Source organism: Stigmatopora nigra, chromosome 1, assembly GCF_051989575.1.
Source record: "Stigmatopora nigra isolate UIUO_SnigA chromosome 1, RoL_Snig_1.1, whole genome shotgun sequence".
Classification (NCBI taxonomy): Eukaryota; Metazoa; Chordata; class Actinopteri; order Syngnathiformes; family Syngnathidae; genus Stigmatopora; species Stigmatopora nigra.
Window position 1 is genome coordinate 26,829,109 of NC_135508.1, and position 16,847 is coordinate 26,845,955.

Sequence of the window (16,847 nt, forward strand, 5' to 3'; positions counted from 1 at the left end):
GTTCCAGTAGGCGCAAGACCGCGTCGGGAAAAATTTACACCCTCCCTCCCGCCCTGTCCAACCAACGAGAAGTCCTCCCGCCCCCCATCGAGTGCCTGTGGTTGAACGACACCGACCTCTGGACTCTCTCTGCAACCCTTGGGAGCACCACAAAACTCGATCTCCCGCCAGTCCTTCGGGAACGTGCCATCTGCGCCATCCGTGCAGTCGCACCAGCGGTCAACATCTATACCGACGGCTCTGCTACCGATGGAACAACGGCCGGCGGGGAGTCGATGATCGGCACCACTGGAGATCCGGCAAACCCAGTCACCACGCATTCAAAACCGATGCGTGGGGCCCCTTTCACGTCCTTTTTCGAGTAACAGAAGGCGGCCATGACGATGGCTCTGCAATGGCTAACTGACATGAACGTAGCTAGTGCCGTCGCAGTGTGCTCTGACAGTCAATCACTACTGACTGCCATTGCGAGCCACTCGGCCGTCACTGGCGAAATCCGTCGTCTGCTGAACCAGCGCACGGCTCGGACAGCCCTCCTGTGGACCCCAGGTCATTGTGGGTTGCCTGGGAATGAGATGGCAGACGTCCTGGCGAAGGAAGCCGCCTCCTCCAAGGTCGATGAGCCACGACCAATCTCCTTTGCCACAGCTAAAGCAGCCAATAGACGACTGATTCGTGACAATCCACCAAGACCGGATCATCGCGCAGCGGTCGTCTACCCAAAATATAACTGGTGCCTAGACTGTGCGCGCGTGAAGAACGGGAGCGACGCGGTTCTCATCGCCCGCCTCCGCTCGGGCCACCTCCCAAGCCTGAGAGCCTACCATAACCCTCTTAACTCCACCCTCGACCCAACCTGCCCCCTCTGCCGGGAAGAGACGCAAGACCTTGAACATTGGCTCCAGCGTTGCCCCGGCCTCTCTGCCCTCCGCCTCCAGATTTTCGGTGTCGCCTCGCCCCCCCTGGACGTGCTGGTGACTGAGCCGTCCAAGGTGCTAGCGCTAGCCAGGCGTACTCTATGTTAGGGCCACCTGGGCGCTGCCTCAACAACAACAACAACCAACAGCCGCCTGATGGATGACGGCGATGAAAATGGCCCATTCCGAGTCCAGTTGAAACAATGGTTTATCGAAGGACTCCAAGTTCCCATTTACGGATTCATCAGAAAATACTTTGTCACCTACAAGACTGCCTCATCCGCTGACCTACTCCAATGAGCAAGCCACGCAGAGGAGAACATTCGCTCCAAGAAGGAAAGGGCCCAGGTGACCGCCAGCGCACAAATGATAACCGAGGCACTTCAAGCCACCACCATGTTTGTCGGCAGAGGATACAGATCCCCGAGAAATGCCACCGGACCCCGCAACATTGATCAGCAAACCCGTGATCGAATTGAAAGACGATGCTACAACTGTCACCAGAAAGGACACTGGGCCCGAGACTGTCCAGAGTCTCACCTAAAGAGACAGTTTGGATTCCATTACTCAGGACCCCAGAGACAATGGGAGGACAGAGAACCCCAATAGGATTAACCACAATGACGCCATAAGTTCATCCAAGAGGACTCCTTTGATCCATCTATGAAAATGAGGGCGAAGAAGAAATTAACCTAGGTAACAAGGAACCCCTCCCCTTCCCATTTATGGACCTGTCAGTCTATGCCGCGGACTCCCGATCTTTGGACAACCAACCCTGAGTACAACTCTTGGTGGGACCTCAGCGCACACCAGTTTGGTTCCTGGTGGATTCAGGGGCCGATCGGACCGTCCTGTCCGACAAGGTTCCAGGAGTCATGCCCAGCACCCTGTCCCTCCAAGTTATAGGTGTAGCCGGCATCCCACAGAGAAGATTCTACTCCCAAGCCATCGTCATGGAAGGTGAGGACGGAATCAATGTCTTTGCTCCTGTTGTCCTATGCTCCAAATGTCCGATCAACTTACTGGGACGAGATATCATAGTCCAGCTTGGGCTAAGCCTAGTGGCCACCCAAAATGGCCTCCAACCCAGGAAATTACAGACCGAAAACATCTTCCACACCACCACATCCAACACCTTCTACTCTCTCGACATTGTCGGGAATGATTCTGCCAAGGTAGCTGAAAGTCTGAGAGAACAGGCTGAAGATATCTGCCCAGCAGCACCAGGACAGGAACAACAAACATGGCCATTACATGTCACCCTGAAGTTCATGGGAGACCGGAGACCGGACAACAAGTGGTTAAACCAATTCTCACAGTTGCCCACTCAACGAATGTTAATTAACCACGTATATGCAACTGACCTAATGGACAACCCGCTGCCCACCGGACACATTGTCTATGGGGATGCATCATCATCGAAAAACCCTGGACAAAAAAACACACACCGTATATGCCGTGGTGACTCAAAAAGACACCCTCAAGACAGAACGACTCCCCGGCAACTGGTCTGCACAAGCTGCAGAAATAGTGGCACTGACAGAGGCATGTAAACTATACCAAGGACAAGATGTGACGGTGGAAAGACACAGCCCAATCCCTGCTGAAATCCTAAGAGAAATGCAAAATCATGCCCCAGAAAAAGAGAAACTGCAATGAGAAACAGAAGGAGCCACTCAACACAAGAACGGACTCGATGCAGCAGAAAACAAGCCATGCATCCCACGATCATTGTTTGAAGTAATTGCCAAATTGAGCCATGGGAGGAGCCATGTCTCAACAGGAGGGATGATCAGTACAGTACAACAAACAATGCATGTTCCCAGAGGTCTTCAAACTTACTTCAAAATTTTATGCAGAAACTGTCTCACCTGCTGTAGACACAACTCTCAAGGCAATGAACGACCCAAGCATGGAACAAGGCAAACAGGAACATATCCCTCCGAGCTTCTGAACATGGACTTCATCAAACTGAACCAAACCATTAGAACAGTAAAACTCAGACTCAGAAAAACCATGGAAGATACAGGAAAACCATGGCAAGAATGCCTGAGCCTGGTAGAAACGTACATGAGAATCATTCCAAACGCACAGGGATGCACACCATTTGAGGCAGTGAACGACAGACCCTTCCACTTAACAATGTGGGAAAAAGATCTGGTGGTAGAAGAGAAAGGAGAAACAGATTTCCTCACTAAGTGGTTATGCAAAATGTTCCAAGAAAGAACTGTGATGAATGCAAATCATCTGCCTACATCTTCTCTGTCTCCCACAGAGGAGGTCCTGTCCCCAGGAGACCTGGTACTCGTCAAGGTGATAAAAAGAAAGTGCTGGTCTTCTCCACGTTGGGACGGACCTCAGCGTGTGATTTTGGCCACACCCACCGCCGTCAAAATCGAAGGAAGAGACACCTGGATACATCAGTCCCACAGTAAACAAAGTACAAGAACGAAGTGGCTACTCATCATCATCAGCGGCTCACTGCTCTCCAGTTTGTTCGTTATCCTACAGTCGCCAGGGTCTAAACACTTTCGGAAAGAAAGGCAAGATACCCAATTTCACGACTATTTACAAACCAATGACCTCCGGGATCTCCGTGGATATCCAGCCCACCCAAAGTACGCCGTAGACGGCGAAGAGAAAGAAAGCAAAAGCGCGGATGTCGGGCGGGCCTTGCGGCTAAGCTACGACAACAACCACTCCGAGCCCCGCTTCCTAGTATCTTCTTGACAAACGCCCGATCCATTACCCACAAAATGGATGAGTTGGAACTTCGAATTGCTACCAACAGCTTTGTAAGGTACTGCAACATTATTCTTATCACGGAAACATGGCTACACCAGAATATACCCGACGCTGCGCTATCACTAGCTAGCCGTACACTTTTTCGGAACGATCGTTCCAAAGAACTAACAGGTAAAAGCAATGGCGGTGGACTATGCATGTACATACATAACGAATGGTGTTGTGACAGCAAGATCATTGACACTCACTGTTCTCCGGGTTTGGAGCTATTGGCAATACGATGCAGGCCATACTATCTACCGATGGAGCTAATGGTCGTCATAGTAACGGCTATCTATATGCCTCCAAATGCGAAAGTCAACACGGCTCTCGACTTACTGCTAACGGCTGTAAATAAACAACCGCTCGACCACCCTGATGGAGTCTTTATTGTCGCTGGTGACTTCAACAAAGCATGTTTAAAGACTGTTCCACCCAAGTTTATCCAATATGTCAAATGCAATACGAGAGAAGACAACATTTTCGACCATGTCTACTCGAACATCAAACATGCCTATAAAGCAGCTCCTCCGCCACATCTAGCTGGATCAGACCATCTCTTCATATCTCTCACTCCTGCGTACACCACACGTCGGACGCAAACAAGGCCAAAAAAACTATTTTTCCCGTACCAACTGGGAACTTTTCGAACACAACGACCTCCTAGACTATACGGAAACTGTACTCTCCTACATCAGAAACTGCATTGACAACGTTACTACAGACAAACGGATACGGGTTTTTCCTAACCAAAAACCCTGGATGACCAAGGAGACACAAGCACTCATCAAATGCCGTAACATCGCCTTCAGATCGGGGGACAAGAGAAAGTATAGAGCTGCCAGAGCAGAGCTGAAAAGAGGCATAAAGAAGGCCAAGGCAGCATATACTAAGAAAATCGAGGAGCACTTCAAAAAAAAAATAACCCAAAGAAGATGTGGCAGGGAATACGACATATCACTAACTACAATAACAATACTATGTCTAAACGCGGATGCCTCACTAGCGGAGGAACTGAACTATTTCTTTGCCCGCTTTGAGACTGACAAATCAGACCCAGTGTCAACACTTCCACTACCACCCTGCAACAATACACTGGAGTTTCGGGAACAGGAAGTGAGACTGGAAAATGCAGTCTGTGTACACCAGGAAGGCTGCTGAACCAGACGGAATACCTGGCAAGGTGCTCAAAGCCTGTGCTGAACAGCTGGCTGGAGTCTTCACGGACATTTTCAATCGGTCCTTGCAACAATCCATCGTTCCTGCCTGCCTGAAATCTGCCACCATCATTCCTGTCCCCAAAAAGTCAACCATCGACAGCTTGAACGATTACAGGCCTGTTGCTCTCACGCCTGTGATCATAAAGTGCTTTGAAAAGTTGGTGTCCTGCCACATCAGAAATACAATCCCACCCTCAGTTGACCCTCACCAGTTTGCTTGTAGAGAAAACAGGTCCACTGAGGATGCTATCACCGTGGCTCTACACACAGCACTGAGCCGGACTTCAGCGGACCGAATCCCAAGACCCCTTTAGACCAAGTTCACGTCACCAGGTGCGCCGAGATCAGACAAGTTCCTTCCCAATCATCGACAGTACTGGACCAAATATGGTGGCTCTGCTGATGGCAAGTGTATATGATCATCCCGTCAATACAACTGGGCTCTGTGTCCCTACATCTGTATCAGACCACACATACGTTCTTACAGCACACTCGATTACAACTGTAGACGCTAACACCACATCTACCCACCAGGCGTCAACGACGGAGCCTCAATTTTCGCCCCCATTATTCAGTGTGGGGCTCGGATGTCCCCCTCGAATACAAACCCTGGACAGTCTCCTCCAAAATTATGATGGCGCAGTTCCCCTGGGTAGGAACAGCGAAGAACACCCTACGTCTGGAAACGATTGACTACAGATTCCAGGCCTACGTCAACGCATCAGTCCGACTGCAACAAGGCAGAGAAATCCAAATAACTGCCATGACCCAGATGATTATCCAGAACCGCCTTGCCCTTGACAGAATAATCGCCCAGCAGGGAGGTTGTGTGTGCCATGGTAGGAGACTCATGCTGCACCTTCATTCCTGCCAACGCATCCCACTCAATCCATGATGATTTACAAACTATGAAGAACATACAGAACGCTATGACCAAAGATCCAGTTCCACAACAAGGATGGCTTGACTGGTTCCTCTCTGGCTCATCATGGACACATACTCTTTTGAAAGCCCTAGTACCAGTCGTAACTGTTATTGCTCTCGTGCCTTTTGTCCTAACTTGTTGTTTGCCTTGCTTCTCAGCTTTAATCAAACGTACCATTAATTCCACAGTCGAACAAATCATGATTGTTTAACCCAGCTAATGCTAACTCGTATTCACATGCAACAATTCATATCCGAATCTGACCTGGATGCTGTGCTACTGTCTGACACTGATTAATATGTCTTTCCTTTTGTGAGACACCAGGTACCCTTCCTGGTTTGTCTTAACTCCAGTTTGAAGTCATTTGTGAAGAATTTCGTTCAAAAGTAGCGTCGCTAAGAAACGAGGTTCCGATGTGTTTATACTCACAAACAGGAGGGATATGTAAGATTAGACAAAGTCTCTTTGCAAATGCTTGTTCATATTGTATTAGTTTTTGTAAGTATAACAGCATAGCAGTCATCCTTATGGCTGACATGTCAGCATAAACAACCAACTGTCTGACTGAATAATCAATCTTAGTCTTGTGATTGGGTTGACATGTCAGCACAAATACTCAACTGTCCGACACTGATCGCAAGAACATCACGCTGAACAGGACTCCACTGTTAGAGCTGTCACTCTCCACTTTGCAGTTTCGGTAATAAACCTATTTCCTAATTTAAATTGATCTCACTCTTTCTTGACCTGCTCCTGAAGTTGTATTTTCATACCTAACAATGTATTATAAGTTACTAGAATAGGATTTAATTTACACCTATTGGTTAAAATGTGCACTTCGCCTTTTGTACTCCACCTCCTGAATTTGTGTTTGCAGCGAAGAGTCGTCAAGGACTCTTGCTACTATCAGATGGATATCTATCACTTCCAGGAACACTCGCATAGTGTTCCCACATTGTGACGCACTTCGCGCTTCTTTATGTAATTGTTATGTCAAATGAAGGCATGGTTGTTTTAATTCAAATGAAGTTTGTTTTTAGTTATCATTGTTAAATACCTTAACTGTTATTATAGTTACAGATGTTGTTTTTGCTTAAGCATGTTGGATTAATCAATAACCTTCTAATTGTTTTGATTCATGGCTTTAAAGCCGTACGACGAATTACTGTTCGAGGAGGTACTTTGGAGATCAGGAGGAAGTCTTGAAGTCTTGACACATCTACCCTTATAAGGTTTTATCACAGATGCAATCTATTTAATTAAATGTAAATAATAAGATGTCTGTCTGCAGTAATTGATAATTATATCAGAAGGGTAATTATTAATGAACCTATCTTCCAACAGACTAACCACCATTTCCAAGCTGGGCAAGTTAGAGATATAATTACCGAGACGATGATTTGGAAAGAAGCCAGTGGAATCTACATGGACTTGAAAAAAAGCAAGCAAGCATTTGAAAAAGGGGACTCTTCGACACCAGATGAACTCTTCAAAGTCAGTCATGGCTGGTCCGATAATTTTAAAAAACAAGCCGGGCTTTACAGAGGCATGGAGAAGCAACAAGTTCTGACTTGAAAGCCACTTGTGGAATACAATAACACTTTTGCCTCGGTTATTGTACAAGAATGTTTAAGTTTATTGTAACGTAAGATTAACTTATTGTATACTGTGTATAGTAATCTAAATTCATTTAAGTTAAACTTAAAGTTTATATTTATGTAACGAGCACATTGCCATCCGTCAAGTCTTTCTCCTGTTGTTTCTCTTTCTCTCTGCTCTGCACACTTCGCGTTGAGCCGCTACCATCTGTCTGTACTGAATAATGTCACACTTAAGTATTGAAGATAGTAATCAGGGGCAGTCCGGTGGCACGAGTCGTTAGCGCGTCGGCCTCACAGCTATGGGGTCCTGTGTTCAAATCCAGGTCACATCTACCTGTGTGGAGTTTGCATGTTCTCCCGGGGCCTGCGTGGGCTTCCTCTGGGTTGTCCGGTTTCCTCGCATTTTCCAAAAACATGCAAGGTAGACTGATTGGACACTCTAAATTGCCCCTAGGTACGGATGTGAGTGTGTATGGTTGTCCGTCTCCTTGTTCCCTGCAATTGGCTGGTCACCGGATTCAGGGTGTCCCTTGCCTCTGGTCCGGAGTAAGCTGGGATAGGCTCCAGCACTCCATGCGACCCTAATGAGGATAAACCAGTTCAGAAATGAGTTGTTACGGCTGGCAGCCTGGACACACACTATGTAGGAGGTGTGTGCTTTCCTTTCTTTACCGGTATCTGCCACTGTGGCTCCACCCCTGTGACAGAGCCCTGCCCAGGCCAACACGGCTGTAATTAATTCCCCAATCATCCCTCCTGCCCTTATTTAAAGCCTTTTCAGTTGTCAGTTCAGCCCTTTCCCTTGCCTTTTTTCCCTTGCCTTTTCCCTTGCCCTTGCCCTTGCCCTGGCCTTTGCCCTTGTCCTTGATGCCGTGCTGAGTTGCAGGCTTGTGAGTATGTTACTCCCTGTTATATTTTGTATGTGTTGTTAATGATTTTGGGTTGCATAGGGGGACTTGAGATAAGTTTAGACACCATGGGTATACATATAGTTTGTGCATTTAGACACAGTTATTCCCCTGTCTAGATTATATTACATCAGTTTAACAGTGGCATCCTTCGGTCTTATTTCCTGTATTTTGTGGGTGTTCATTTGAACACCTGTCTGGGAGGGGGTTTTACCGTGTTTATTTGAGGGTGCCACTTTAATATCTCGTGCTTCCCCTATGTTATCCCGTAGTCTGTTTTATTGACTTTATTGTAAATAGAAATAACTGAAGGCTACTTGCAATGTGTGTTCGAACTCATCTTTGACGGAACCTGTCTGCTGTGATAGTTGCGACTCCCTGGTATATCATACCCCAGGGGGAGTCGTAACAAGTGGGGGCTCGTCCGGGATATCATTAAGATCTGTTATCACAGCAGCGGTTTGGTCATTGGTGGTACGGACTGCATGTGCAGTAGGCCGGTGAAGGCTGGGCAAGCAGAGTTGAGGTAGGCACAGTTAATAGCTATCATTCAGTCTAGTGTAGTGCTGTAATTAGCAGGATGGACTTTGATGCGGAAGAGTTCCTTTTTTTAACTTGGCACTGTAGATCAGGTTGACCAATGTAAGAGGAGAGATCTGTTAGGTCTTGCCGCTCATCTAGGGTTCACTCTGTCCAGGACTACCAGGCTAGCTGAATTGAAGCAGGAGGTTATCCAGATGTTAATAGCAACGCAGTACTTAGAAGCCACAGGAGGAGCATCTGCGGGTGTTTTCTCTCAGTCTCTGGTCGATTCTGAGGAATCTAGCAGGAAGGAGAAAGATGAGGTAGGCAGGGATGGTGCCACCTTGAATGTAGAGGCTCGAGAAAAAAATCCCAGGGCTGGTTTAAAAGGAAAACTAGATGGAGATGGAGATGGTACTGTACCTGTTGGGGAAAATCCCCATGTTAGTCTAGAGATGTTACGCATGCAATATGAGGCTAGGGATAGGGAGTATGCTCATCAGCTGGCCCTCAAGAAAATGGAGTTTGAAAAGGAGATTGAACTAAAAAGGCTGGACATTGAACTCTCAAAGAGTTCTAATATGGTAGAAAGTAGGGGGTTTAAAGTTAGTGAAAGCCTTCCGCTTGTACCGCCGTTCCATGAGACGAACGTCGAGGCGTGGTTTAGCGCGTTTGAACGGATAGCACTGTCCCATAAATGGCCAGAAGAAGGCTGGGCTCTAGTCTTACAAAGGAAACTGTCAGGGAAAGGCCTCGAAGCTTTGAGTACACTGTCGATAGAAGACGGGTTGGTATATGATAAGGTAAAAGCAGCAGTGTTGCGCGTTTACGAACTGGTCCCTGAGGCGTACCGCCAAAAGTTCAGAAATCACAAATTAAAGCCTGGACAGGCCGTGGCTGAGTTTGGCCATGAGAAAGAAAAAGCTTTGGAGCTTGAGCGTGTAGAGAAAGCACGTGTAGCTCAAGAATGGCTTGCAAAAGAAAAAGCTTTGAAATTTGCACGTCTAGAGAAAGCACGTCTTGAGCAAGAACGGCTTGAGAAAGAAAGAGTTTTGGAATTTAAGAGGCAAGAGAGAGAAAAAGCTTTGGAGCTTGCACGTCTAGAGAAAGCATGTCTAGAGAAAGCACGTCTTGAGCAAGAACGGCTTGAGAAAGAAAGAGTTTTGGAATTTAAAAGGCAAGAGAAAGAAAAAGCCTTAGCGCAAGATCGACTAGAAAGAGAAAAGGCCTTGGAAGCAGAGCGAAAAGAAAAAGAACTGATTGAAAGAGAAAATATTTTGGAGCAGGAAAATTTAGAAAGAAAAAAATTGGAGCAAGAGCGGCTTGAAAAAGAACAAGGCAAGAAGAAAATGTCCGCCGCGGAGATCAGCCTGCAGAAAGCACCCCAAGTTCCGGTGCCGAGGCCACGCAAAGTACTCCTGTCGCCCCTGGGGCCGCCAGTCGCACCCGTGCCGAAGCCACTAACCAGGCTTCCGGTGCCGGCCGGCCTTCCAGGCACAGTTCTTTCTAGCACTGTTCTGCCAAGCACCGTTCTGGTCAGCGACTGCCCGCCCAGAAGTGGTAGCAATGCTCCGGCGCCCCTGGATGATGGTACCGGCGACTGCAAGAGCGGCAAAGCTCTGGCACCCCTGGACGAGGGAGTTGGCGACCCTCCGAACAACCAGGGTAAGGTGCCTGACCGTTCTAAAATTCTAGTGTCTCCTAAAGGAAGGGGGCTTGGCCAAGACTTAAAGGACCAGCGCGGATGCCCGCCAGATCGGCCACGGCTCATCATCAGCCGGCACGGACGCCCGCCAGACCGGCTACGCCTTGTCACCGGCTGGCGCGGACGCCCGCCGGACCAACCACTTCCTCGTCTCATTTCTGGCTGGCGTGGACGCCCACCAGATCGGCCACAGCTCATAACCGGCCGGCGCGGACGCCCGCCAGACCGGCCACGCCTTGTCCTCGGCTGGCGTGGACGCCCGCCAGATCGGCCACAGCTCATCACTGGCCGGCGCGGACGCCCGCCAGACCGGCCACGCCTTGTCATCGGCTGGCGCGGACGCCCACCGGACCGACCACTTCCTCGTCTCGTTTCTGGCTGGCATGGACGCCCGCCAGATCGGCCACGGCTCATCACCGGCCGGCGCGGACGCCCGCCAGACCGGCCACGCCTTGTCATCGGCTGGTGTGGACGCCCGCCGGACCGACCACTTCCTTGTCTCGTGACTGACCGCCGCAAAAGGGGGCGCAGTAAAGCACGCTGGCGCAGAAGAGGATATCGGTGCAAAAATGGAAGCCGGCGCAGAAGAAATTATGTATAATGCCCTATTTCAAGTTTAGGAGAGTTAACTGGAGTGTATTGATTGATTGAGGCAGGTTGGTGGTTCGATTTCGTCAACAGGTTGACTCTTGAGGGGGGAGGTGTTACGGCTGGCAGCCTGGACACACACTATGTAGGAGGTGTGTGCTTTCCTTTCTTTACCGGTATCTGCCACTGTGGCTCCACCCCTGTGACAGAGCCCTGCCCAGGCCAACACGGCTGTAATTAATTCCCCAATCATCCCTCCTGCCCTTATTTAAAGCCTTTTCAGTTGTCAGTTCAGCCCTTGCCCTTGCCTTTTTTCCCTTGCCTTTTCCCTTGCCCTTGCCCTTGCCCTGGCCTTTGCCCTTGTCCTTGATGCCGTGCTGAGTTGCAGGCTTGTGAGTATGTTACTCCCTGTTATATTTTGTATGTGTTGTTAATGATTTTGGGTTTCATAGGGGGACTTGAGATAAGTTTAGACACCATGGGTATACATATAGTTTGTGCATTTAGACACAGTTATTCCCCTGTCTAGATTATATTACATCAGTTTAACAGTGGCATCCTTCGGTCTTATTTCCTGTATTTTGTGGGTGTTCATTTGAACACCTGTCTGGGAGGGGGTTTTACCGTGTTTATTTGAGGGTGCCACTTTAATATCTCGTGCTTCCCCTATGTTATCCCGTAGTCTGTTTTATTGACTTTATTGTAAATAAAAATAACTGAAGGCTACTTGCAATGTGTGTTCGAACTCATCTTTGACGGAACCTGTCTGCTGTGATAGTTGCGACTCCCTGGTATATCATACCCCAGGGGGAGTCGTAACATGAGTTAAAAAGATAACCACTAGATAAGTATTTGTTACTTCATGAATAGATGGTGAATAGAAAAAATAAAAACATGTTTTTCTGTTGTAATATCCTGTTTTCAGTGTTTTTTAAGAGGGGGGAAATTGATTAATTTATATTTCCTTATTTTCTATGGGTAAAATTGAGATTCGAGTAAATTGACATACGAGCTCGTATCTCAAGGTATTACTGTACTTGGTTCTATGCATTGGCCATGTTTGCACTTTTACATCTCATTTTCTGGCCTGTTTTATCCTCACTAAAGTCGCGGGGGTTGCTGGAGCCTATCCCAGCTGACTCCAAGCCAGAGGCGGGGGACACTCTGAATCGGTGGCCAGCCGATCGCAGGGAACAAGGAGACCATCCACACTCACATCACAACCACACCTAGGAGCAATTTAGAGAGTCCAATGGGCCTACCATGCATTTTAGGGAAATGTGGGAGCAAGCCAGAGTACCCTGAGGGAACCCACACAGGCTCAGGGAGAACATGTCAACTCCACGCAGGTGGGACGTGACCTGGATTTGAACCCAGGGCCCCATAACTGTGAGTCCAACGTGCTAACCACTTGCCCCACTGGGCTGCCTATTTGCACTTTATTTAGGTTAATTTATTTTACTTTTAAAAGGGACATGCAATGAATATTTTACATTTGATATTTCTTTGGGGTTTCTTTTTGTATTTTTTGTTTTCTTTCAAAAACATGTTTGGCTGCCAGTGGGCTTATCTACCATTAGGCTTTACAAGGTTTCTAGAGGCATTTATGCAGTTGATTCTTATCGGTAGAAGTAATTTGTGAGGCTAAAGTGTTTCTATCTTATTTTTGTTCACACTCACCCCTTGCACTTGCGAGGCATCCGTGGCCAGCCGTGTGGTGAGAGCTCCAGGACTATTTTTATGATCATCAAACCAGCCAACTTCCTGCCCAAGCATGGCATGAAATCCAAGGCGACGTAACCGGCGGGTGAGCAGCTCTCCAGACTTGGAGAAGGCATAGCCCTGAAGACAGACACACAACAAAAATGAAAAATAAAATACTAATTGGAGTCTGCACTCAATCACTGGGACCAAAAAATGCCTGGTCCAAAATGTTAATAAAAAATAGGAATGATTTAATTGTTTAACATGGCTTTGCGGGATCAAGAATAACAATTCAGGGCCTACTCCAATCTCTGATTTATGATGTCTTTTCCAACGCGGAAAAATACCACATTAGAGTCCTTCAATAGAAAATATCATATGTAATAGATGGCTGAGTCTTTTAAATCATTTTTCTAACTTTTAAAGTAAAGTGGACCTAAAACAAATCTTACTTTACCTGCAACATTTGAGTGAAGAAGGACACAATGCCAACCATCACAAAGAACAGGCAGATGCTGTCAATTTCCCTTCTCTTTGCTACTGGGTCTGTTAGTGAGAAAGTCTGCATATACAGAGAAAACTCATAGGCTCATAAACTGCTTTGACTGTAAAAAAATATTGAACTTTTTTTAATATATATTTTGGCTGGTTAGCCATCTTTCCAGTTAAAAAATAACCTCACCGCCAATATTTGACTAAAAAGAAGCGAGTAGACAGGGTTGACTCCTCCATTCACAGCTGCCCCCAAAGATCCAAAAAGCATGTAAGGCCACTCTGGCAGGTTGTACTTCAAGATTCTAGCCACTGGTGCCAGCTTCACTGGATCCTCCTCCTCTTCATTTTGTATGGCATCCTGAATATTCAGTACCAAATTATAGATCCACACTTTGAGTTATTTAAATGAAATTGTTGCGCATTATGTATTTTTACTGTGTCATGGTATGGGCAAAAACTGAAAATATACCTGCAACCGAGACGATGCCCTTTTCGATAGGTAGGAAAATCTGCTATATATCTCATTTTCTGAACCGCTTTATCCTCAATAAGATCACGGGGGGCGCTGGAGGCAATCCCAGCTGAGAGAGGCAGGGGGTACCCTGAATCGGGGTGTCCAATTAGCCTACCATGTTTTTGGAATGTGGGAGGAAACCGGATTAGCCGGAAGAAACCCACGCACACTCGGGGAGAACAAGCAAACTCCACATGGCTTGTGATCGCTGGCCACCGATTCAGGGTGCTTCCCGCCTTTGGCCCAGAGTCAGTTGGGATAGCTTCCAACAAGACAGGCAATTAGGGAACCAAAGACGCCCTTCAGTTCCTGATCATACGCAACTGGCAAGACTAGACTTGAGTACTACTTGGAATCCACTTGATTAAAGCTCAGTTTGTTTCACTCAACCATGAGTTGTATAAGTTGTATTCTTTGTGTTTTCCTTTAACTTTGGATTACTCATCAATCTCAGTAAAGAGAATTTTTGTGAAGACTGGTTTCTTTGTCAAGTTGGGGCAAAAAATTGAGGGAATTACACAACAACTTGACAGTTGAAAAACATTGTAGCATCAAGGACAAAGGATTAAAATCATTGAGTCAAAGCCAGCACAGTCATCGCAAAGAACAACTGCAAGCATGACGGAAGAAGCCACTGGTAAGACAATTGAGCTGCTGAAGCAAGAGAGGGCCTCAGTGAAAAGAGCCTTCACCAATCAAGCCACTTACCCAAGAAAAGAGGCGAGAAACCTGGTAAAATCTAAGTTGCTGAGGGAATATGATATACTCTTTGCACTTGCACGAGAGGTACATTGCAATAATAGCAATTACAAACTCGATCTCGTAATTGAACTGAGAGGCGATGAGGAAGATAGAGAATATTGGATAAGCAGCAACAGTTGAACTTAGAAAAAAAAACAGACTGTGAAACCAAGCTGGCCAAAGTAAGAGGAACAGCACAGTCCAACCTCTGGGATGGATATGATAAAGCCAAGCTCTTTACCACAATCGAAGATGCAGAATCAGACTGCGAAAGGGCCCTTGTGATCCCTGCGTCGGCGGCGAACAAGGATGCCTAGGAACTCCGAGTGACCAATGCAACAATATGCTGTTGGGTTTATTCTGTAATACTATTATATACATGTGTGTATTTAATAATTTCTTTGTTAAATCATTCTTCCAATTGTTCGAAGAGTGCTCGGGGTTGTAACCAGTCATCTAGTTCTCTCACAAGGACTGTTTATCTGACATCTCACCCAGGATCGGGCTCCGAGGACTGTTGTTCTGGGTTTGCAGCGAAGAGTCGTCAAGGACTCTTGCTTCTATCAGATGGATATCTATCACTTCCAGGAACACTCGCATAGTGTTCCTACATCGTGACGCACTTCGCGCTTCTTTATGTAATTGTCATGTCAAATGAAGGCATGATTGTTTTAATTCAAATGAAGTTTTTTTTTAGTTACTGTTTGTCATTGTTAAATACCTTAACTGTTATTATAATTACAGATGTTGTTTTTGCTCACACATGTTGGATTAATCAATAACCTTGTAATTGTTTTGATTCATGGCTTTAAAGCCGTACGGGAATTACTATTCGGGGAGAGACTTTGGAGATCAAGATGAAGTCATGACGTAAGGTAATGTTATCCGAGATGCAATCTATTTAATCAAATGTAAATAATTAAATAAGATGTCTGCCTGCAGTGATTGATAATTATATCAGAAGGGTAATTATTAATGAACCTATCATATGCATAAATGATTTTGCGGTCAGACATAAGGCATTGGAAGAATGGATCCCAGGAGAAGAAAAAGACATCCAGGATGGGAAACTAAGACACCTAAGACAAGAAAAAGGCGACCTCGTAGGAAGAACGGCAAAGTACCTAGCGGTGCTAAGGTCACAAGACGAAGGAACGAGAGAAAAAACGCTCCAAACAGAGCCTGTAGCACAGCCAGCCCTGAAACGTATTCTTAAAATTAAAGCCACCGGTCTACCCAAATTCTCCAAAAGAGATTTACAACCATGGAAAAGGACCCGGGAGAGCCTTCAGAAAAAAGGTGAGAAAACTGGCTTTGTTGAAGCCAGAAAACTCCTGCTCCTTGAAAGTGTGGACGAGAAGATCGGCAGAGACCTAAGCCTGTGCACTTAGACCGCAGATGACATACTCAGGATACTGGAAAACAGTCCCTCATCCTGACATCAAAACAACCCAGGAAATTGATTGACATGATCCAAACAATCGAAAAGGCCCTCACGACCTCATCGAACTCAGCAACACTGGAGCCATCGAAAATCAGCTCGTAATCAGCTCAATAGAGAGTAAATTACTAGATGCAACAATGAGAGGCTGGTTGGCCTTCATGACCAACCCGGCTAACGGAGACACCCCAGACAACCAATTCGACAACCTCCTTGGTTACCTGAAAGCCCAAGATGAGATCTTGGAGAGGGGGTTCGAACAGCTTAAAGCATGTCGAAAGCCTGAGAGAAGATCAGTTGAACCCAAGTCAACTGAACCCAAGAAATATGCCTCAACCAAGTCCATGAGTAAAGGGGATGTGTCGTCTGTGGGTATGAGGGACACAAAGAAAAGCTTTTCTTCTGCCTGACGTTCAAAATCCTGAAACCAAAAGACAAGTTTAGTGGCGTTGAAAGGCTGGGAGCTTGAAAAGAGTGTCACAAAGATGAAAGCGAATGCAAAGACACCTGTGCAAAAACAGAGCTTCATGAGAGACCATCACTATTTCCTGTGTCAAAAAAACAGACACGACACCAAAACCAAACGTGAAGAGGCACGTATTGACTGAACAACAACAGCAATTTGTGTCTAAACGTTCCTTCGATGTGGCAGAAGAATTCAAGAAAGTCTTTACCAATGTTTTGGCAAGTTCAGTCTGCACTGACCAGTCTGTAGCAATGGAGCGTAGTGCATGGAAGGAACTCCCAGTGATTCTTATGCTCCTCAAAGTTACAAATAATGC

General features: G+C 46.6%; 2 protein-coding genes across 13 annotated transcripts in view; one reads left to right on the top strand and one right to left on the bottom strand.

Moving 5' to 3' along the window:
- The window catches only part of LOC144204275 (uncharacterized), a 30,153-nt gene extending 17,876 nt beyond the window's left edge, over positions 1-12,277 (top strand). For 4 of the 5 annotated variants that reach the window (XM_077728163.1, XM_077728180.1, XM_077728171.1 and 1 more), the window contains one exon: positions 7,191-12,277. In XM_077728163.1, coding sequence (XP_077584289.1) covers positions 9,093-11,183 — 2,091 coding nt within the window. In that variant the 5' untranslated portion in view covers positions 7,191-9,092 and the 3' untranslated portion in view covers positions 11,184-12,277. Of the gene's footprint in view, positions 1-6,627; positions 7,079-7,190 lie in introns of those variants that run through there. The other variant, XM_077728196.1, reaches the window with a different exon arrangement.
- Positions 1-16,847, bottom strand: part of LOC144204235 (bile salt export pump-like) — a 74,282-nt gene that overhangs the window by 21,878 nt on the left and 35,557 nt on the right. For 5 of the 8 annotated variants that reach the window (XM_077728137.1, XM_077728097.1, XM_077728107.1 and 2 more), the window contains 3 exons: positions 13,557-13,727; positions 13,332-13,436; positions 12,851-13,012 (listed from right to left, as the gene is read on the bottom strand). In XM_077728137.1, coding sequence (XP_077584263.1) covers positions 12,851-13,012; positions 13,332-13,436; positions 13,557-13,727 — 438 coding nt within the window. Of the gene's footprint in view, positions 1-7,855; positions 8,029-12,850; positions 13,013-13,331; positions 13,437-13,556; positions 13,728-16,847 lie in introns of those variants that run through there. The other 3 variants (XM_077728146.1, XR_013327858.1, XM_077728128.1) reach the window with 3 other exon arrangements.